We start from the raw sequence: 24,447 nt of genomic DNA on the forward strand, positions 1-24,447 counted from the left end.
ATAAAAAGTTGGTATTTTTTTTTTTTAATAAACTGAAAAAAATATTATTCATGTCATATTTTTAGAAATTATTTTGCCCTTTACATTCATTTGTAAAACGTAATTAAATAAAAATTTAATCAAAAAAAGTACACTGTTTTTAGGTTTTGTAGAAAAATCTCAACCAAAGTTTTCAAAAGAAAATGAAATTTAATGTGTTAACAGGATTGCACAGTAAAATAAGATCGTGATTTTTTATTATTATTAAGGAATTGTTAAGCTTCAAACTAATCGGCTAAGATATAGCGTGACAATTATGTTATTGTCATTTGTTTTATTTTTCTAATAATTTTTCCTTTTTCAAGGAAAATCCACCCGTTTTTTTAAGTATTTTAGATTGTTTTTTATAAGAGTATCTGACTTCTAAGAATATAAGAGATTAAAATTTTCAATAAAAAATATGATGAGAAAAATCATTTAAAAATAATACTTACACAAGGCATGTAGCTATGCGTCATGATACATACTTAAAAACAGATTATCTAAAAATAAAGACATGCATTAGGAGATTATGCGTTGAAAAGAACGGAGAGATGAGTTTTCGTAAGAGCGATCAATTTTCATAATTAAATTAGACACGGTCAGTCTAAACTACTTTAAAATTAGTTATTCAGTAGAATAAGATATTCTTTTTATTAATAAAGAAAAAAAAGAAAACTAAATGAAAGGATTATGTGAAGAATAATGCAGAGCTAAACTATCATAGATTATTTTACAAGGACATTTATTTCGATACTCGAAAATAAAAACAACACCTTGAGAAAGTTGTCCATCAAAAATTACTTATCAATCATTTTTATATCGATATAATATCTAGAATTCTTTAATATCAGGTTACAGTAGTGCAGGAATCAAATAAAATAAAAATATTACAATAGTTTACTTTTGTACAAAATCAGACTGTTTAAAAAAGAAAATATGAGTCACATGTGCCTGATTATATCCAATCCTACGGTAAGGAAAATAAAAAATAAGTAAATAAAAACATAGGAATTATTGTATAACGTATGAAAAATAGCATCCCATATCCGAAACGTAAAAACTGTCCGTGATTGTAAATTTATTGTAGCAAAAGATAATTTATATACCAAAAGATCTTCCCGCTTAATAAATTTAAAATTAAAAAAAAATAAAACAATGTAAAAACAACAAAAATTAGAAAAATAATAGTTTTTCGGTCTGTCGAGTTGAAATTCAAACTACAAAGAAATATTTTATTTTTTAATTTTAAATGCAGTTTTTATGCCAATTTTTACTTCCTTGTACGAAGTAAAGGAAGTATTGTGATTACGAAAAATTTCGGTTTTCAGATTTCAACGGAAATATCCGTTTTGACCTCCCTGAATTCATTTTGAGTGGTTTCGGCATGACATCTGTACGTACGTACATCTGTACGTATGTATCTAGCATAACTCAAAAACTATTAGCCGTAGAATGTTGAAATTTTGGATTTAGGTCTATTGTAACAACAGATTGTGCACCTCCCCTTTTGATTGCAATCAATTGGACCAAAAGTATCCAAAAAAAAGTCCAAAATCTAAACAAAGTTGGACTTTGGAATTTTTGTTAACTGTAGTTATAAACCCTAATCGAGAGCTTTTCAACGATATATCTTAAGTGGTATTTATTTTCATCGGTTCCAGAGTTATAACCAAATAAAATTTTACTTAATGAAATATTTGGATCTTACACAGGAAAGGCACATCGGTTTGAATTAGACTTAATCTCTTTTTTTAACTTTTTTTTAATTTAAATATATTGATTTATTAATAATTATTAACCTCTGATTGTAAAAATAATTATGATAAATAATCATTCAATAATAACAGTAAAAAAAAGCTATGAAAAAATATCAGAAATTATTAGTTAAATAAAATTTTATATATTTTTCATTAAAAAAAAATGTGTATATGTAATTTAATAGGCGTACAAGGAAGTAATGTGTTGTCCACATCAGTTTATTTTATACAATTATCACTTCATAGTTCTATTATGCTGCAGAAGTGTAAAATATATCTACAAAAAGTGCTGCGTGTGACAAAAGCCGTTCACGAGAAACACAAAAGGTTAAAAAATTGCATCTCGCATATTTCAAATGCTTAAATAAAGTTAAAAAGTATTTAATAAAATAAGTTATTCATTATAATCGGTAGTAAATTAATCAAAATTACCGAATTAGATGTTTGTATATATTATATTATATGTATATACACACATATATGATATATATGTGTTAAACAATTTGAAAAAAATAATACTGTATACAAAATTTTCAGTCGCACACTCTTTAATTATTTTTTATTAAAGAACATTGTTTTTTTTTTTTGGCAGTCGTGTATTTTAATTTTTTAATATTTATCTTATTTGATTAAAACAAAAATAATCTTAATTTTACGAATGAATTTTTTTCTAACAAAAAGCTTGTAAGGAATCTTATTACAATCCTATACAATATTAAAAGTTGTTTTTCTGTAATATCCTTGCTTTAATGTTTAATTTTATGTAATTGGTTTTGTTGGAAATTATTTGCATAATAAAACATTGATATCGTTGAAAAATACACAGTTGAATCACTTCCAGATGTTATTTCAGTATAATGAGTCGTTAATTGAAAATTCGGTCTACCTTCGTGAGGGGAGGGCTAAGAGATTAAAAGTTGTTTTGAAAATATATCGGTTGCATTAATTTGTTGTTAGGACTGGACCCCGTTGACCGCATTCTTCAAACTTTGGAGGCAGGTATTACCTTCAGGGGGAAAGAATGTATTAAGTTTTAGAGAAAAATGGAAAAACAAGGGAGTCATTTAGCCGAAATAAAATTTCAAATCTTTATTGAAGCACTTAAGAAAAAAGAATTTTCTTACAAAGTTCAAAGTCTATTGCATCAAATATAGTAATTATGAAAAGTTTTTATTTAACATTCACCCCCTCCCCAAAAATGATTTTAAATATTTTCCTTTCTTTTATACTTTCATCAGAAAATGAGATAATGGGAGTTTTTTCCATCAATAGGCTTTCAAACTAATATAACAGTGTTTTGCCCATCTCACTATTCCAATGAATTGCCGTAATAAAAATATTTTAATACTTTTTTAATTTAATAAATTTATAGTTGCATAACGTTTAAGAAAATAAAACATAATTTTACCGACGTATTTAAGTTATGCGTTCAGTGAATTGAATATCAATTTAAATCCATTTTGATAATATTTAAATATTAAAATTTTTGAAACCAAAATGCTCAACAGATTGAAGTAATAACCAAAGTTATTAATATTACTTTTTACATCCTTGTACTTTCCATTTTGACTAGTTTCTGCATGACGTCTGTACGTACGTATGTATCTCGCGTAACTCAAAAACGATTAGTCGTAGAATGTTGAAATATTGGATTTAGGACTGTTGTAACATCTAGTTGTGCAACTCCCCTTTTGATTGCAATCGATTGGACCAAAAGTATCCAAAAAAGCCCAAAATCCAAAGAAAATTTTATTTTGGATCTTTTCTTAACTGCAGTAATCAGCCCTCAATGGGAGCTTTTCAATGGTGTATCGTAAGTATTTTCATTGGTTCCAGAGTTATAGGCAAATAAAATTTTAATTAATGAAATATTTGGATCTTGTAAGGACAAGGAACATCGGTTCAAATCCGATTTCATTTCCTTTTTTTAAGTTTATTTTTTTAATTAAATATATTGATTTATTAATAATTAACCTCTGATTGTAAAAAAAAGTTTTATAATAATTACTTCAATAATAACAATACAAAGAAAATATGAAAAAATCAGAAGTTATTAATGAAATAAAATTTTATGTACTTTTAAAAATGCGTATATGTAATTTAATTGGTCATGTGGTGTTCACATTAGATTTTTAGCATTACAATTTCGAAAAATATGTTTTCGACTTTTTAAAATTTGGTGGCTCATGCATCAGGTTTTTATTTTAATGATTAAAATATTCAGTAAAATTGATTTTAAATATGCTAAAATCGAAATGAAAAAAACATCCACTTTTTAAAATTTTCCCCAAACAATGGAGGGCTATTAAACTATTTTAGTGACTTTATTGTTTAACAAAATATGTTTTGTACATATTTGAAATTGTGAAAATGTTTTTTTTTTTTGGAACTCCTGTTATCAAGTGGGAAGCATTCGGGTAAAATTAATTTTTAAGAAAATAATTTCCTAATTGGTGATAATAAATTCAAAAAAAAAACGTTAAAATTGTTTAAAAAATACAAAGATACAGCCTTAATTCTAAATAAACTAAGTTTTAATTTTCTACGAAGTGGTTGATAATTTTTGATTTATTTTTTGTATCGATATGGTATTCTTACCGGCTTTTTACATTCAATATTTCTTCAAAATAATCTTTGATTTCTGGTAAAAGTAAAGTGTAATCTTAACATTTTTCATATTTTATTTGGGTTGTTATTTCAAATATGTCCTTTCGCATTTCGAATATTTCCTTCTATTCCTGCATTTTTTCTTCTGTGTACAAATTATTAAAAATCGGTGTGACAAACTAAATCTTCGTCTTACACTTTTTTGAATCGGAATTCTCCTTTCTTCAATTTTTACTTCTTTGTAGGGAGTAAAGGAATTATAGTAATCGCGAAAAATTTCGGTTTTCAGATTTCAACGGAAATCTCCATTTTGACCATACCTGAATGCATTTTGACTAGTGACGTCTGTACGCACGATTGTATCTCGCATAACTCAAAAACTATTAGCCGTAGGATGATGAAATTATGGATTTAAGACTTTTGTAACATCTAGTTGTGCACGTCCCCTTTTGATTGCAATCGTCTGTACCAAAAGTGTCCAAAAAACCCGAAATCCAAAAAAAATTCGGATTTTGGATTTCATTTGAGAGCTTTTCAACGATTAATGAAATATTTTAATCTTATAAGGGGAAGGCACATCGGTTCGAATCAGACATAATTTTCACGTGGTTCACGTGAACATATATATAATGTATGTTCACGTATATATTATCCCATTAGATGTTAAGGGTTATTTTTTCTAAGATTTATAGGTTTATAATTAATTCTGATTCTGTATTGATTGTTGTATTATGTGATTGGTCTTAAAGATTTACTGAACAATAATAATTTTATCGAGATTGTTATGTCTGTTAATTAGTTTAGTAATTAAATACCGCAAGGATTTTACAATCGGATATTCATTTATTATTAGTATGTGTAATGACAGACAGTTCAAAAGTTATGAAATAATTGAACTGGTAGATTACACAGTAAAATATGTTATTTAATAAATTGAATGAACGTTTTCTAAAGCATAGTTTGCTTCTCATCCTTTTAGCATCGTATAAAGGGAAACTTTTTAAAAACGATGATAATAATAAAGATTTTTGCGCAGAAGCTTTTGTAAAATGCTGTACGGTAAATTATTTTAAATGTGGTCGGTTTTCCTCGTAGTATACTGTATTAAACAACGTAATGATATTGTTTCTAGTTGCAGTAAACGTTTCGGAAATACTTCCGACCATTTTCACTCTCTCTTTCTCTGTCACTCTCTCTCTCTTTCTATCTTTTATACTGACAATGAGCAAAAGAGTGGTGTTAGTTCCCTCATTAAAGATTGTTAGAATTAATTAATTTTTTTATTAGTCATAAAAGGATTACACATACGCATTCAGTGTGTTTTTTTTTTATATATTAAAAAATTTGTATAATACTCGTGATAATTTAATTAAATACATCATTAATTTATTATCTTTTTTTGTTGTCTGTTGACCTACTTATTTAAATGAGAATTTAACATTTACGGTTCATTTCTTAAGTTTTCGTAATATTTTTTTTATGATAAAAATTAATTAGGAGGGTGCATAAAGAGGAATAAACATTTTATTTTATTAAATATAAAATGTTTCATCTCTCTTTTATATTATTTTACTTGTTATTTTCCTGTTGAATCGTCGTATTGTGGTTTATACATCGTAATATCAATTTCAACAGTACTTTGCAGAGATGATCCGATCGCAATCTGACGTGTAAGTGTAAATGTACCGGTAAATGTGTACTTTTGAACAAATTCAGGCCGACCACTCCTGAGACGTGTGTTTAATTGAAACCCAACCACCAAAGAACACCGGTATCCACAGTCTAGCATTCAAATTCATTTAAAAGCAACTGCTGCCTTTACAAGGACTCGAACCTTAGAACTTTCGACTTCGAAATCGGCTGATTTTACGATGACAAGTTATTCACCTTATTTGATTTCATTAAAGATTTGTTTTCAAACTAATAGAAAACTGAAGAATTCCTTTTTTTAGAGATTTTAACCTTTCGTTTACGCTTGTATGAAACATTACAAAAACATTTAAGATGCCTTTCTTATTATTAACTGAAATTTTTTTCTATTTCATAGACCGATTTAGGGGTTTTTCGATCAATATTTTTCCAGTTTCCGGCAATGTATACCTACAGTGTAAAGTAACATTCACAAGAAAAAGACGGTTAAAGGGCTTTTTGCGTTAGGAGCTGCAGCATGTGTGTTTAAGTATTGATCGTTTAAATACTTAATAAAAATACAAAAAAAAATACAAATACTTAATAATACTTAATACAAATACGTTAATTTGTTTTTCTATTCAGAATGTCACGTCTTAATTATTATCACTCTGAATTTCCGCACAGATTTTTTTTTTTAAGCAGCTTATCTAAAAGAGCATTCGTTTCCTTAATATATTTTAATAACAATTCGTAATGGAATTTGAAATTCGTTGATCGTTTTCGATGAAAAAAAATTAGTTATTAAGGGTAGCTTTTTAAATCATACTTTTAAATTATTTTCTCGTTTGTTAACAAAAAAAGGCAAAGGAGTAAAATTAATGATTTTATTTTTTACCCTTATAATGAAACAAACTGATACCGTATGTTAACAATACATGATAGATACATATCGAATAGTCAAACGGTCAGAATAACCTGTTCATAATTTCAAGAAAAAATATTTTCTTCATTGCTTTTCTGCGAATTTTATTCATACTAATTTTTATCTCGTGAAGTTGTTTGACGTAATTCAGTTCTGGTTAATTAACTGCCGTTTTCCGTCGAGAGTAGTTGAATCAACTAACGATTAGTACACGATTAAACGATTAGTATTTCATTCGCATTTAAGATAAGTTAAGCTGTTTCGGCCATTGTGATCTGATACCAAGCCGTAAAAAAAAAAAATCATTACGAAGCAGATACTTACAATATATAAATATAATCGGGTGTTATCTGTTCAATAAAGGATATTGTGATACTGAAATTCTTAATAATATAAAATTTATTTACTCTTTAGTATTGTATTACTTATAAAGTAAGTAGATTATATGTCACAAACGATAAATCAGATTATATTGTGAAATTTACACGACTGATAAAGATTAATAGAATATTACGAAGTAATTACCCCAGTGAGATTTCAGTTACAAAATCAATAATAATTGTTTACAACGATTATTTATTTCGACATTTATAAAAGGAAACTAGCTTATACTTTTAACAACTATTAAACCTTGTCTTCTGTTCACAATGAACTCAAAAAAAAAAAAAATTTTCTCGCACGTAACCTCAGAACGTGGAATTCACACATTCTCTCTTAACACGCTCTAACTGTTATCGCACTCACAACTCCGGTAGTATTTACACCTCCAAGCGTAGAGGGTGTCCTGGTGTAACAGCAGTCTTGTTTATTCAAGCGTAATGTTTTCGAAACAACTTCTATTTGTCCAGATTTTTCTTTTATTTCGAATTTTCTACGCTATTCTTAAAAATTCTTCCCGTTATTCCTTTTTGTTCTTGTTTTTAGATTTTTTGTTTTTACATTTATTTATTCGTTTATATTCATCATTTATTCTCTTCCCGGTATTCTTGTGTAATAGCTTCTCATCTCGTTATGATATAAATACAAAATTATTGCAAAGCCTAAGAAATTAAAGTAAAAAAAGAAACTATATTACATAATAAGATATTAAAAAAAAAAAAACATAAAACCACCAAACCAAATATTCCCGTTTCTCAAAAATTTCAATTTGGCCTTATTTTTTTCCTTGAAGCAGAAATTAGGTCACGTTAGTCGTAACTCGAAAACAAAGCGTTTTCGGACATATATTTATGGGAACGTTTTTATTTATTGTAATATCCAAAATCAGTTCCCAATATATTGCGGTGAAAACACACACACGAGATGAACCATCCAGTTTTTTCCGGCTACCAAGCCGTAAATTTTTCAAATTTATTTAATCTAAGTCTTGTTCCCTTGAAATTTTTGATTTAAATTCACCTGTAGCGTGAAAATCTAATAAAATTTTCTTTTATGGTAATGTGAGAGAAGGAACTATTGTTTGATTTCAGAAAACGTTTCTGTGAAAGTTTAACGCAATTTTATGTTACGTTTATTGTTATTTTTTCTTTATAATGTGCCCTTTGATAATAATCTTTTTCTTTATCTATGTATATAAGTTCCCCTCTGGTGAACAGAATGAAATTGTCGCGTATTGGGTTGAATATCATCTGTATTTTGGTGAGTATGTAATGTACAACAATACATTCGGTAGGGTGAAGTCGATGGGAAACCATTTCATAATTCATTTGTTGAGAGAGTTTGGTACCTGCTATTCTTTAGAATAGGTATGCCATTTTTAAGGTCGACTCGTGTCAGATCAACGGTTCAGTTGATCTCACCTAACCTACGTTTATTATTTAAAGCCTATCATTCATTTGATTTTAATTTTACTTATTTATTCAAAGTAATGTTTTTTTTTTTTGCTGAGTTGGTGGCCTAGAATTAGTGTATTTGAGATCTGAAAAAAATATGCCAAAATAGAGAAATTCAAAGAAGGAAATAACTAATTTTCTCATTTTCTGGAGATAAACGGCTTTGTGCAAAACGATCTTATTTTTCATATGTACCGGTTTGTCAGTTATGATCACACGTACACTCCTGTAATTCATTTCGACTATTCGTTAATATTTTGGAAACAGCTTATAAAACAGGACTGAATTATTTTTCATTACAGGAACATATTGCTTACCATTAGTTATTTAATTTTAAAAAGTGAGACATTGTGTAATTGAAGAATTAATAAAGCCTTCTTATGAGGGAACACCAATAATATTATGTATTAATTATTTATCGAGTTACTTTTTATAAATATTATTTATAATTTGTATAATTGGATTTATTACAGAAAAGTTCCAAGCTGCCACATGATATACTGCTTCCACTGTAGCTGCTATGGCCGATGCCCCACGCAGGAAACAATCCTTTTTGGGGCGTATTGGGATCAGGGTAAATATTTTTTTTAAATCAGAATTATGTTTATAATTTTAACTATTTTATTTTTTTTTTATTTTTTATTTTTTATTAGGTTGGTTCTTTATGTGTAATTTTTATATTATAGTTTGTTTAAATTTTTATGTAAGTGTTCCGTATATGAGTATAAAAAATTCTTAGATTTTTAATTTCTTAATTTTTAATTTTTTTTTTATTGCTATAATTATTTTTTAATCTTGTTAGTTTTCATTATTAACAGGTTGACTGCTATGAGACTCAATTCCGGGTTTTAAATTATATATGCAGCTGGGGTGTGAGACATCTTAGTGTAATATTGGTTTCCAACTGTTAAGGGTCTTTAATGCATTTTATTTTTATAGACAAACTGTGCATTTTTTCATTCAAAAGTTACTTAGCTATTTCCTTCTTATCAAAGATTAAAAATTGTACAACATTGTTGTAATATAACACCTAATTTTTACAAAATAAATTTATTATTAGAATTATTTTGTTATTCAGATCAGTAAACAAGTTAAGATCTGGTGACCAAAAACGTGTTCTATACGTGTGTGTACTTGTACTGTTTTTTTCTAAGTCACTATTAGATGTAAATAATTGTATATAAAAAAAAACTTTGTAAAATGTGAACGTAAATTTTTTTAAATTTTTAAAAAATTGCTACATTTATTAAAAATAGTTTATTTTTCCCACATCAAATTTTCTTTTAAATTATGTTATTACAAGTAATGGATATAATAAAAATTTAAAAAAGTGTAAGTAAAGTTTTAGGTAGATTTTATTAGAAACCTGCCTATGTAATGGTACCATGATTCGACTTCCGGAAAATTTCGTCATATCTTCGCGTTTCACATCCCCGAGACCCGAGAACCACCGTCAGTTCAAAAGTTTATATACACGTGTGTGTGTGTGTGTGTGTGTGTGTGTGTGTATATATATATATATATATATATACATATATTTATTTTTTTATATATTTCACTTTCTTGTGGACACGATAACTGCCGTAATTTTGCGCCGATCACTTTCAAATTGTTCCTTGAAAATAAATCGTCCCAAAATCTCGGTCGAGTTCGTTAATGGTCAAAATCATACTATGGGGATGGAAATGGGGACTTTTTCGAAAAAAAGTATCGCTATAATTTTCTTATTAAGTAAAATATCGAATTCGTTTAAAGTTCCTACTATTCTTTGGATAAGGGCCTAAAACTTATCTAAATAAGTTTTTATGATATCACCAACCATTGGCCCAGGAGGTTGAAAAAATGGGATTTCGAAGACGAAAAAGAATCATACCTCCCCCTAATAGGCACAGTATCGAATCGGTTTAAGGTGGTCGTTAGTATTTTAAACATTACTTAAAATGTTTAACTTGAAAACTTTTGATATGACCAACCGTTACGGCAAGGGATGACCAAAATGTTGCTGGAATTGTAAGAAGATGGGGGCTTGTCGTTTGTTTTTCACATGTAATCATTATCGTATTGAGTAAATTTGAGGTTTTTCTTAACTTTAAGGTGGCGATCTTTTTATCCCCTACTTAGCACCGGTGAAATCTACCTCCGTCTTCCGGCGTGCTGAAAGGGATTTTGTCATGTGCATTGTGAACTACATAAACCCGCATTATTGGATTTCATTATTTTAGAAGACAAATGATTTTTGTTTCTTATTTCATCCTTGTAAACAAAACAGTATACTTATGTCTCGTTCGCTGAATTTATCTTTTTCATTAATTTGTCTCGTTGTACTGTTGAGTCCCAAATTTATGTCTCACTTTTTTTTTATTATATGTACACAGAATTTAAGTTGGAATGAAATTTTGTATGAAAAATGTATAGATTGAAAAGAAAAAAATGGAGGGGAAAATTTGTTGCATTTTAGTCAAGTATTGTATTTTAGGGTGTATTAGTCTACCTCTTAAGATATTTATTTTATTGGTGTTTATGTTATTGTTGAGCGAATTATTATTCTTGTTGAATGAAGCGGTTGTTAGTGTCTACTCTGCTTTTTTCCTTTCTTTTTTTGGGAGCCTGGAAACGTATTTTATATATATATATAGGTGTTTCAAGGTGAATGAGGAGCTAAAATTAAAGTAATATTTTTTTTTCTTCAGACGACAAGTGAGATTGATGATTTTTCGAAGACGTTAATTAAAAAAAAAGTCCACTAATTTGCTGTGTACCAGAGGTTTATATATAAATAACATTTTATTAAAATATTAGGAAAGCATTTATTTAATATATTATAAATAAGAAGAAAATATATGTTAGTAAATAATTCTGAAAGAAAATTTATAAAATAAATTCATAATTTATGGTTGTTTTTTAGGTCTTCTTTTTTTCTTGCCTAGTTTTAGAATTGATAATTGCATAATAATTATTTTTTTGTTTTTGTTTATTTATAATTATAGGATAGTAATTGATTACTATAATAATTTATTATGATATAATAATGACTGTAATTTCCCTTTATGTTGCTATGATAATTTTCATTTATTTTAATTATACTGTTCGAGTACTCTATTTCATTTGTAATCACTGTATTTTTATCTGCATTCGATTTTACTACACGTATACGATTAGTTAACGTCTTAATCTGCGTTGTATATCACACTCTACCATAATTATTTCAATAAATATAATTTTTCTTTTGCCATTTGATTCGATTTATATTCAACATTGATATGTTTATTCAGTTAAAAAGAGATTCTGGCATAACTAAAATTCTTCTATCATCCGTATATGTATTTTTTTCCAATTATTTCATGTAGTTTTCTAAAACTAAATAACATTTTTGACTGAAGTTTTTATAACTTATTTCATGTAGCTTAAATAGTAAAATCCATTACGATCTAGATTGCAGCTTTTCCAACAATTTAGGAAAAAATCTGTTAGTATTTATTTAATTTTTTTTACACTGTAGCTAATTTTAATTAAACTTTATTAAGTTCAGTTAGCTGAAACAAATTGGAAAAAGGTTTATGGCTTTATCGCACAGTGAGAAATTTGTTCCTGAATGTGTAAATAATATTTTTAGTAAAACTACGAAAGTTGGCATTTTTCTTTGTTGTAGAGTAAACCTGTTCCATGACCTTCACCTTCTTGTTTTCAATTTTTTTGTCATTATTTTTTCTGTGACGTCTTTATCATAAAAAATATTATGCTTGTATGATTCAGCAGTTACCATGAAGGAATTATTTACACACCGAGAATCTGCAATGTAATTTTTGTTAATAGACGATTTATTGCTATTTAAAATAGTTTCGTATTTTCTAATTTAATTTTTTAAACGTTTCCTACATTTCTCCTAACTGCTAAGAATTTCATGTTGAATGAACCCTTTCCGTTAGCTTTTATTTTACCATGTGTTATGCATTTACCCCCATTAGAGTGGGCAATAAAGAATGATAAGATCCAACCGGGGGCTGACCTGCTATGCCGGACTTACTGCCGGTAGGTAGGGAGGCCCCTTAGAGTAAAGGACACTCTCCTGGGCTGAGCTTTACTTGATTGTATGTCCGGCTCGGGGGAGTAAGAGAAAAAAAATGTATTATGCATTTAATCCAAGTATTTAAACCTCTTAGCCATTCACCCTTCCTCTTTTAGATAAGACTAACAATTTAAAGTTTTAATATTACAGTATTTTGGTCCACTCATTTCCTGTAATATACGGACAGATGCTGAGATAAAATTCTGTTTAACAAGATGCTCTGTTATAGCATTGTAATCAAATTCAATTTTATTATGGACTGTACAAGGAAAAGACAAATCAAAATCCAATTCGACAGTAGGCCTGTCATTCTCTAAACTTTACAATATTGAAAAGATAGATTGTTTATAGTGTACATTTGTAACTGTTAAGAAATTTTGTTCGGATTATTAAACACCTGGATTACTACATATCGGGATTATTTGTGACTATTATGCAAATACAAGTTGACCAAACCCCGGTTTTCCACTTAGTATATTATGCGTTCCTAAGGTAGGTTTTGTGCTATACAGTCGTAAAGTAGTAAAATATTTTTGGCAATATTTTGTTAAATTCGATTTGGTTGTATGTCTATTGTGTACGTGTGTGTAGGATTTGTGAATACAATTCTGATTTTCTCTGATAATGAGGTTGTTAGTTCGGATTCTAGTTGTTATTCAGCTCAAAAATTTATAGTATCCTCTTTTTAGGTAGATTTCATAAGAAAGCTACGTATTGAAATTGGTATCATGACTTCCGGAAAATTTCGTCATATCTTCGCGTTTCACATCCCCAGACCCCAAAACCACCGTCAGTTCAAAAGTTTATATATATATATATATATATATTTCACTTTCTTGTGGACACGATAACTGCCGTAATTGTTTGCCAATCACTTTAAAATTGTTCCTTAAAAATAACTCGTTCCAGAATCTTGGTCTAGTTCGTTAACGACCAAAATCGGACCAGGGGGTGGAAATGGGGGGCTTTTTGGAGAAAAAAAATATCGCTACAACTTTATTATTAAGTAAAATATCGATTTCGTTTAAAGTTTCACTATTCTTAGGATAAGGGCCTAAAACTTATTTAAGTAAAGTTTTGATATCATCAACTATTAGCCCAGAGGATGAAAAAATGGGGTTTTGAAGACATAAAATATCATACCTCCAGTATCATAGTATATCATAATATCATAGTATATCATAGGCACAGTATCGAATCGGTTTAAAATGATAGTTAGTCGTCTAAACATTACCTAAAACTTTTGTCTGTAACAAATTTTGATATGACCAACCCTTAATGGCAACGGATGACCAAAATATTGCTGGAATTGTAAGATATGCTAGATAGATTGATGTCGTATGCTAAACATGTGAAACTTTTTTCACGTGTAACAATTGTGGTATTGATTAAATTTGAAGTTTTTCTTAACTTTAAGGTTAAAATCTTTTTTATCCCCTACTTAGCACCGATGAAATCTACCTCCGCCTTCGAGCATGCCGAAGGGGATTTTTTTTGTTAAGGTTTTTAGTTAGCGTTAATAGATGTTTATTCCTAAGTTTAACAGATTATCTTACAGAGATAACAAATTGTGATAACAGATTCAGTTTGTGGTTTTTATTGGAATATTACTGGTAGAATATAGAGTTAATGTGGACTGTGTTTTTGATGAAATGAAGCAACGCTATGTTCTTCTTGAATCGTTGTATTTAATTTCTTGTCACCCTTGACGTTTTAATTGAATTACAATAGTTACATTAAATTTAAGAATGTATGACGCTTTAGTCATAATTGAACTTCTACATTATCAAGAAACTATGAGTCCCCTTGTACTGAAATGAAAACACGATCGCACTGCGCGGGATTCTGACGTAGAATAGTCGTACGACTTCACTCGTTGGTGAGCGTTAGCACCCACTAGATCGCAGCGCCGGATGGCTCGACGTGGAACGGAACAATTACTATATTTGATTTTTGCTAACTGTTCGATTTAGTGGACTGAATAAAAATTTGAAGACATATTTTATTTATAACGATTATTAATTATTTTTCTTGTTCGATATCTTTATTTTCTTTAAACGTGTGAAACACCTATGCATTGATAATGAAATTGATTCTAGACGAAAGGGTAGCGTGTATTAATAGTAAAGGAAGAAAACGATTTAACTGTTACAAAATTAATTGGTTTAGTGTTGAATATAAAAGAATTAGAGTTTAGAAGTGCGGGATCAGATGATACAACTAAAGAAAATAAAGTCAGTTTAACATTTTAATAGTTCTATATCTTGCTTACTTAAATAAATTTCTACAGAACGTAGTATTCTACTCATAAGAGATGAAAACGTTTTAATAATAATTTTAACCGTTTTCTAGAAACAAAATTAAGTTTATCAGGGCAAAAGTTTTGAGAATATTTGAGAAGTGTTCGTAAGAAAACTGCTAGAGCGTTCAAACACCGATCGATAAAAAGTTATAAGTATCGAATAAAATTAACCAATTATTAAGTGTTAGAATTTATATTCCAGCCATTTAACTGGTTAGCTCTCAAAAATAAGAAAGTTGCTTCTCAAGGTTATTTCCAACCGATTAATGTAGAACTCGATATCTGAGTGAAATTTGTAACTTTCGAATGAAAAGATAATTTTTTACGGCTCAAAAAGCCCAGTATTCCTGACTCAGAATTTTCGTAGGTTTCCAAAAGCCCATTTCTACAAAAATGGTAGGGGTAGGAAAAATGGTTTAATGGAAGGTACAGTATTGTATGAGTATATAATTCAGTAAATATTACTTTCCTATAAGTTTGTTATATAAGTGTAAATAATACAAAAGCTCTCTGTAACACCTAATTATAAGATAAATTATTTAAACAAAAATTCATATTTTATTAATTGCTGTAAATGGGTTTGCAGTAACAATTTTTCCGCTTCATTTCATCAATTTACCCACAGATTATTGTAAAGTCACGTTTCCATTTTAAACGTTTCTAAAATGGTGGTAAAATTTGGTTTTTAATTTTTATTTAATTTAGGATGAAGTGCTCGTTTATATTTATGGAAATCGTAATCTTTGTTTTCAGAATGATATATGCATATGTATTGTTAGTTTTTTTTAATTTTCTTCGCTTTGTATTGAAATCATTAACGACTGCTGAATTATTTATTGCAAATATTAGTTGTGTCTAATTATCCGTTAAATTGAGGTGTTTTAATTATGTAAAAGAAATTTATGTAACTGTTTAAGGATTAAAGCCAATGGTCTATTGTTAGTGTATTGAAACGGCTGACAGTAAATCATTTTTCGTTTTCTTTAACTTTTAGAATGCAATAGGAAGAGAAATATATTTTCCAAATTATAAAAAAAGGATTATTAATATTGTATTTAGGTAGTACTCGTTCTAGTAAATAAATAATCTTTTGAGAGAAGTTATCAAGTATTTTCATCGTATCTATCTTATAATTTCTTGAGTTGTGGTTAAAGAGGGAGGAGTGCTTGCTTAAAATGATTAAAAGGGTTGTTAAATGCAGCATGTTACCTCTTCTTAGAAGCGGTCGGCCCGCCGATTGAATCTTTTATTGTGCCAGTCTTAAACCCTTAGCGAGGAGACTCCGGATCCATCTAAGCTGCAACCTTTATCCTCACGCCGAAGGCCGGGGCTCGTTCTTGTCTGTGCCTTATGCCTCAAAAGAGGGGTCCCCAAGAGGATCCCCCACCGGAACTCTGCTCGTAACTCCCCCGTAATGGATGACGGGTTCTGAAGATCTTCATTACAACAGGGAATTGTCAAAGCGGTACACGTCATGTGACTTAGAATATCGTGTTGGCCTACAATATCCAAAGATATTCAAGGTAAGTAATTACGTATCTATAAAAGTGGAAGATGCCCGTTGAAGGGTACAGCTACCGTAATCATTCCTGTCGTATCTGTCCTACTGGCCGTTCCGGTAATTGCCTATTTTCCTTGAAAAATCTGTTTGCTTACAATATTAAGCACTGCAGTGAGTTGTAGATTGATCCCTTGCCTGTAACGAGATATAGGTTCTTTGTCGCAAGGAAGAACAACAGGAATCGGTTCCGTAAAACGGGCATCAGTGTTTTAGTATGTAAAAAAGAGAGAATAAAAAACTGTAAAACCATTAATTCCTGACATTTTTATTTAAGCGCATCGTTCCTTTACAGTGAAATGTTCCTGATGAATCTAGAGTCGAGGAATTCTGCAACATCAGATCTGTGTATGTACGTATAAATAATGTCGCTTTTAAAAACTTTACGAGATCACGATTAGTTTTTAATTTTTCATCAATATTGCGTATTCGACCCCCATGAAGTTTGATTTTCCACGGCCAGCTTTTGGTTGACAAATGTCCACGTCCATCCACCGTGTTATATAATATAATCCCTGAGAAACGGGTAGAACGAGGCGATTTATAAATCTACTACCAAGAGCAGCGATTAACCTTTCCTGACGTACTTTTACCGTTATTTATTCTACAGTCGCGGCAATAAGCAACTATTCACTTATTTAACATAAACTTATTGTTATCTTAATAATTTATTTTCCTCATAATTACTTTGGTTTTGTTGTATACAATTAAGCAATATAACTGCTACGTTGGCTAGTCGATTTCATATCAGGATTATTAAGACAAAAATATACAGAGTGTTTCTAAAATGATCGGCTGGCTATACTTTTTCGGATTCTACTTGTAAAACTAAACAAAAAATATTCTACTATTTATATAATTATTTTTATATAAAAATGTATATCTCAAGTTCGGATAGACGAATCACATTAATATTTGGTAAGCATCTTGGTAATAAAGTTTTAAAATTAGCTAAAAATCAGGACTTAAATACCTTCGCAAATTACAAAATGGCGGCCAAATTTATTTTTTAATCCGTTATATCTCTATAAATATTAGTTTTATCGAAATTTATGTTATATGCTAATATACTAAGCCTTTTACGAGGGTTATTTTTTTCAAGGTCCGATCGGTCGCGAAATAAAAACCGGCGCAAAAATTGGATGAACCATTGTGCATATGTGTTGCGCAGCGTCTCTAGTATGGCTTTCAATCATGTTGCGTCACTTCGTTTAGTTCTGAACACCCCGCTAGCACGTAAACATGTCTACAACAATAGCATCTTCCGCCAAGTGTGAAGTGCATGCGGTAATTCGATTTCTTCAGACTGAGGGGTGTAATGCAGCTGAAATTCATCGACGAATAGGTAATGTGTACGGTGAAACTTTAATGAGTTACAGCAAAGTGCGACTATGGTGCAGGAACTTTAAAGCAGGGCGTACAGATATTCATGATGCAGGCGGTCAGGGAAGGAAGCGAGTGTCAACCGATGATCTCGTTGAGCGAGTGGATGAGGCAATTCGAGAAAATCGTCGGTTCACAATTTCTGTATTGAGTATTGAGTGATTAGTTTCCTGAAATTTCAAGGTCAGCTCTCTACACCACTGTCAGCGAGAGACTTCAGTACCGCAAGCTGTGTGCGAGATGCGTTCCCAAGATGCTGTCCGACCATCACAAAACAATGAGAATGGACGTCTCCCTAAGGTTTCTCCAGCGCTACCACAATGAAGGAGACAATTTTTTGAATAAAATTGTCACAGGGGACGAGACATGGGTCCATTTCGAAACTGAAGAAACAAAAGAACAATCCAAACAGTGGATGCATTCTCATTTTCCCAGTAAACCTCAGGTTCAAGCGAACTTCTCCAACAGAAAGTGTACGGCTACTGTGTTCTGGGACCGGAATGGAGTTCTCTTGGCGGAATTCATGAAACGTGGCACGAACATCACTGCAGCCTCATACTGCGTGACTTTTCAACGTCTACGAAGGGCAATTCAGAATAATCGGAGAGGAATGTTGTCATCAGGCATTGTCTTTCTCCATAACAATGCTCGGCTGCATACTGCAGCTGTAACAAAGAAGCTTTTGCAGCGTTTTCGTTGGGAAGTCTTTGATCACCCACCATACGGATTGGCTCTATCTGATTTTCACCTCTTTGCTCACATGAAACGCTGGCTAGGAGGACAACATTTTGGCACAGACATCGAGCTGCAGACCAGCGTAGAAAGATGGCTGAAAACACAGGCGGATCCATTCTGTGACGAGGGTATTGGAAAGTTGGTATCACGCTACGACAAATGTCTAAATCGGAGTGGCGACTATGTAGAGAAATAGCGTAAATATGTAAGTACTTGTTACAAATAAAATATTTTTTATTTTCAATGTGGTTTTAATTTCGTGACCGATCGGACCTTGAAAAAAATAACCCTCGTATTTTGAACAAAATTATATTTTATTTTTTTAAATCGGTTAACAAATAGTCGAGTTTGGGAGAAAATTGATGTTATAATTTTGTATCATAATTATTAAGTGTATTATTGTGAGAAAATTATTTTTTAATTTGTTAGTAATTTACAATAAATAAAAAAAAAGACTATTTAATCGAATTGAACGTAAAGTGGAGGACATGAAAACAAACACATAATTACATCAATTTTCTGTCAAAACACGGCTATTTTTTAATCGATTTTCAAAAAACAAAGCCATTTTGCTCAAAATAAAAGGCTTAATATTTTAGTAAATAACATTAATTTTGATGGAACTAATATTTATGGAGATATAACGGATTGAAAAATAAACATGGACGCAATTTTGTAATTTGCGAAGGTATTTAAGTCCTAATTTTTTGCTAATTTTAAAACTTTATTACCAAGACGCTTACCAAATATTAATAGGATTCGTCTATCCGAACTTGAGATATAAATTTTTATATAAAAATAACAAAACGGCGGACAGGGGGAGAACGAAGGAGAAATTGCCATTTTTTTCTAAGGATATGTTTTGTTTAGTTTTACAAATAGAACCCGAAAAAGTACAGCGAGCCCACCATTTTCGAAACAGTGTGTATATAATCAGATATTTTCCTTGATGTCAGCTGCCCGTTCTATTAGCTGCTGATGGTTTCTCTTCGTAATTTCCCTATCAAAGAAGTGAGAAAGGTTTCAGATCAATTGGGTAACTTCCTATCAAATTGCACGACTCTTCATCGTCTGTGAATATTCGTGTATATTTATGTAAATTATCTTAGCCTTACGGTGATTTATCTATCCAATAATGTCATAAATTTGTATAACCTAATATTAGGTAAATGTAGAAAAATCTACCTAGTGTAGAAACAGAGTCCTTCTTCATCTTAACCGCGTACATTACCGATCGATAATTTTTCCATTAGCCAGATAGCCAAATAATAAAGACATATTTCAAGATTAATATTTTTTCTGACTTGTTTTGAATAAAAGCATTAGTCGGGAAAGTTCAAGGCCAGAAAAGATTGTGATCGTGTATTCATTAATTTATTTTAATTAATAACTTTACATTTACATTTAAAACTACGTATTTGTTGAAAACGTTTCGGTCATTAGAAACATTTAAAGCGTACCTAAATTATTATCGGTATGACCTATAGTTAGTTTTTAATTACCTAGTAATTTTTGTTTGTTTCAATCAATGAGTTAAATTAACAGTAATTTCGTATTATTGAAAAAGAAAAGTAACTTTTTAACCTACATCAGTTTTTTTTTTTGTTAATACTTTTTTAATTTTGTACATTTGCTCTAATTAGCATTTATTAATCTTATAAAAGCTATTTTTCATTTAAATAGATTTTGAAATAGGTTTTTGCATTATTTTAATGCATATTTTATCTATTTTTCCCCCTATTTTTTTAAGGCTGCTATTAAATAATTAGTAGTAGTGATTATCTTTTTGAATAAATATAGCTATATTTTTAAATTTAATTTAATTATTCCATCACTAATGTTCTTCTGGTTATTAATTCTTATCTTTTATCCGGTTCAAATGATGCAATTTGATAATCCGATTCAAATTATCCCTTGCCCGAAATTAAAAAAAAAATAGTTAATTCAAAAATTTTCTATATTTAAAAAAAATTAATGCTCTGGAATTTATGCCAGTCATTTCATTTCGGTATACCCCCTTCATCCTACATCCCTAACAATTTGTTTTACATATTCCAGATCTCCCATAACGAATGTTATTAATTCATAAAATTATCGTTAAATGGATGTTTTAAAACGGTGTTATATTTATTAATTATTCCTTTATTATTATTTATTATTATTATTTTTTTAAATGTACCATCCTCAGTGCATGAATGACAAAATAGTTTTTTCACAAGTTTGATTTAGTTGAATCCTTGTTCAAAAAAAATCTTAGGAAAGCCGTTTCAGTTATATTTTGTTTTTTCCCAGTTAAAAACCTTCTCATATCTGGCAAATGAGTTTATCAATCTTCTTCTTAAGTGAGATTATTCAGAACCTTCGTAAACTCTATTTACATGTATCAAACCCGACCGGTTTGATGATTAGCTTTTATTAAGAAATTGTAAAACATTAGACGTTTCTTTAAAAAAATCTGAAGAATCATGATAGAAACTCATTTTATTTAAATATTTTTATATTCAGATCTTAAGTTACAATAGAAGATATAGATGACCTTAAGATAAATCTTTATAATAAAATATACTTAGCAAATATACGTTGCAGGAGATTCCACAGCAGCCTTATGAATCGTGGAGTTGCTACGATAAGTCAGCTGTCTCGTTTGATAATTCCCAGAGTACTTCAATAAACATTTTTTTCCATTCCTTCGATATTTTTATTACCGAAATCAACGAAATACATCAATTCAACAAATACATCATGATTATATTTCGGTCGACGTATTTTTTCTTCAATTGAATTAAAATCGTCCATTTGAATGTCCTTCACATTTGAATGTTACATCAACACCTAAGAGGTTGTAAACTATTAAATATAATTCTAGATTTAAATTTAAATTAAAAAAAAAAAATGTTTACTGAAATGCAAACAGTGTAATCTATTTCGTTAAGTTTTGAATTTTAGGGTTTTTTTTTTTGTCTTCAGTCATTTGACTGGTTTGATACAGCTCTCCAAGATTCCCTATCTAGTGCTAGTCGTTTCATTTCAGTATACCCTCTACATCCTACATCCCCAACAATTTGTTTTACATACTCCAAACGTGGCCTGCCTACACAATTTTTCCCTTCTACCTGTCCTTCCAATATTAAAGCGACTATTCCAGGATGCCTTAGTATGTGGCCTATAAGTCTGTCTCTTCTTTTAACTATATTTTTCCAAATGCTTCTTTCTTCATCTATTTGCCGCAATACCTCTTCATTTGTCATTTTATCCACCCATCTGATTTTTAACATTCTCCTATAGCACCACATTTCAAAAGCTTCTAATCTTTTCTTCTCAGATACTCCGATTGTCCATGTTTCACTTCCATATAAAGCGACACTCCAAACATACACTTTCAAAAATCTTTTCCTGACATTTAAATTAATTTTTGATGTAAACAAATTATATTTCTTACTGAAGGCTCGTTTCGCTTGTGCTATTCGGCATTTTATATCGCTCCTGCTTCGTCCATCTTTAGTAATTTTACTTCCCAAATAACAAAATTCTTCTACCTCCATAATCTTTTCTCCTCCTATTTTCACATTCAGTGGTCCATCTTTGTTATTTTAGGGGTATCGACTTTGAAGTCTGGTCCTTATTTGATAATTAATAAAACGAAAAGTTTTCTTTTTAAGTTATAAATTAAATAATTATAACGCGCCTTATTCTCATTTTTCGATTAAAAAAAATTGTTCATTTTAATTTTAATTAAATCAATTAAAAAATGAGTGATTTTATTGCCGTAGGATTTTGATTTTTAATGTGAAAACACGAATGAGTTTACGATCCGTTCCACGTGAATGTTAGGTGTATGAAAAAAAAATCTGATGTGAACAATACATGACTTCCTTCTACGCCTATTAAATTGAACACATTTAAAAAAAATGAAATGTACATAAAATTTCATTTCATTAAAAACTGATATTTTTTGTTGTTGTTGAGTTATTATTCATCGTAAAAGGTTGTTTAAAATGAGAAGTTAATAATTACTAATAAATCAATGTATTTAAATTAAGGAAAAAAATTAAAAAGAAGAGGAGATGAAGTCTGATTCGAACCGATGTACTTTCCCCTAAGATCCAAATATTTATTTGGATCTTACTATAACTTTGGAACCGGTGAAAATAAGTACCTCTTATGATATATCGTTGAAAAGCTTTCAATGAGGGCTTATTACGACAGTTAAGAAAAAGTTCAAAATCCAAATTTTTGGGGATTTTGGGCTTTTTTTGGACAGTTTTGATTCATTCGATAGCAATCAAAAGGGGAGGTGCACAACTAGAGTTACAGCAGTTCTAAATCCAAAATTTCAACATTATACGGCTAATCGTTTTTGAATTATGCAAGAGATACACGCGTACGTATGTCCAGACGTCACGCTGAAACAAGTCAAAATGGACTTAGGGATGGTCAAAATATAAGAGACTTTCTAGCAACTTGAGATCTTTTTATTTCCTCGTACGAAGCAAAGGAAGTATTGTAATTGCGAAAATGTCGGTTTTTAGATTTCAACGGAAATATTCATTTTGACCATCCCTCAGTCCATGTTGACTAGTTTCGGTGTGACGTCTGAACGTACGTACGTGTGTATCTCGCATAACTCAAAAATGATTAGCCGTAGAATGTTGACATTTTTGATTTAGAACTGCTATAAAATCTAGTTGTGCACTTCCCCTTTTCATTGCAATCGACTTGAACAAAAATATTCAAAAACTTTTTCAAAGACTTTTTCTTAACTGCAGTAATGAGCCCTTATTGAGAGCTTTTCAACGATATAACAAGTGGTACTTATTTTCATTAATTCCAGATTTATAGCCAAATGAAATTTTAATTAATGAAATATTTCAATCTTATCAGGAGAATGCACGTTTTTGGTTCGAATCCAACTTCATATCCTTTTTGTTTTTTAACTTCTTTTTTTAATTTAAATTTATTAATAATATATTAAAATATTTATACATTTTTTTTTAAATTTTTACAGTAAATCCAATAATAACAAAAAAAATCAGAAGTTAGTGAAATAAAATTTTATGTACTTTTCATTTAACAAAAAAAAAAAAAAAAAAAAAATGTGTAATGTAATTTAATAGGCGTACAAGAAAGTCGTCATTTGCTGTCCACATGAGATTTTTTCTTATCTATGATTTTTGCATTACGTGCTTATTTACTCAAATGAAGTAAAAAGTTACAGCGTTTTGTATCTCCTGTATATATATTTTGTTATTTGTATAGAAAAAGTACTGAACGTATTTCTTTTAATTGAACGGATATTCGGATAATAAAATTGGATTTGGGCACGGTCCACCTTTGAGTAAAGGATCCATACCACTTACTGATTTTTAAATTTTCACTTATGATTTTTCATTAAAATTAGTTAAGTTAAAAAGTGAAGACTGTTCAGTTTTTTTTTTTTTTTAAACCAGTCTTTTATATTATACGCTGATTAGTTTTATTTTACTTTTAACCCCTTCAAAACAAAACAAAACGATTTCTTTGTAATTAGAAATAATTTATTTGAACCAAATATATGGGATATTTATTTGCAAGTAAGTATATTTATGTAGTGATGAGCACCAGACCTGTGTACCGAATAGTAAAGTCGATCTCC

The 24,447-nt window shown here is 29.7% G+C and overlaps 1 protein-coding gene across 5 annotated transcripts in view; it reads left to right on the plus strand.

Annotated features, from left to right (window-relative positions):
• Ae2 (anion exchange protein Ae2) overlaps positions 1 to 24,447 on the plus strand; it is a 406,977-nt gene that overhangs the window by 112,168 nt on the left and 270,362 nt on the right. For all 5 annotated transcript variants that reach the window (XM_075374014.1, XM_075374019.1, XM_075374018.1 and 2 more), the window contains one exon: positions 9,245 to 9,345. In XM_075374014.1, coding sequence (XP_075230129.1) covers positions 9,292 to 9,345 — 54 coding nt within the window. In that variant the 5' untranslated portion in view covers positions 9,245 to 9,291. The remainder of the gene's footprint in view (positions 1 to 9,244; positions 9,346 to 24,447) is intronic.

The sequence above is a fragment of the Lycorma delicatula genome, chromosome 8 (assembly GCF_047948215.1).
Source record: "Lycorma delicatula isolate Av1 chromosome 8, ASM4794821v1, whole genome shotgun sequence".
Lineage (NCBI taxonomy): Eukaryota > Metazoa > Arthropoda > Insecta > Hemiptera > Fulgoridae > Lycorma > Lycorma delicatula.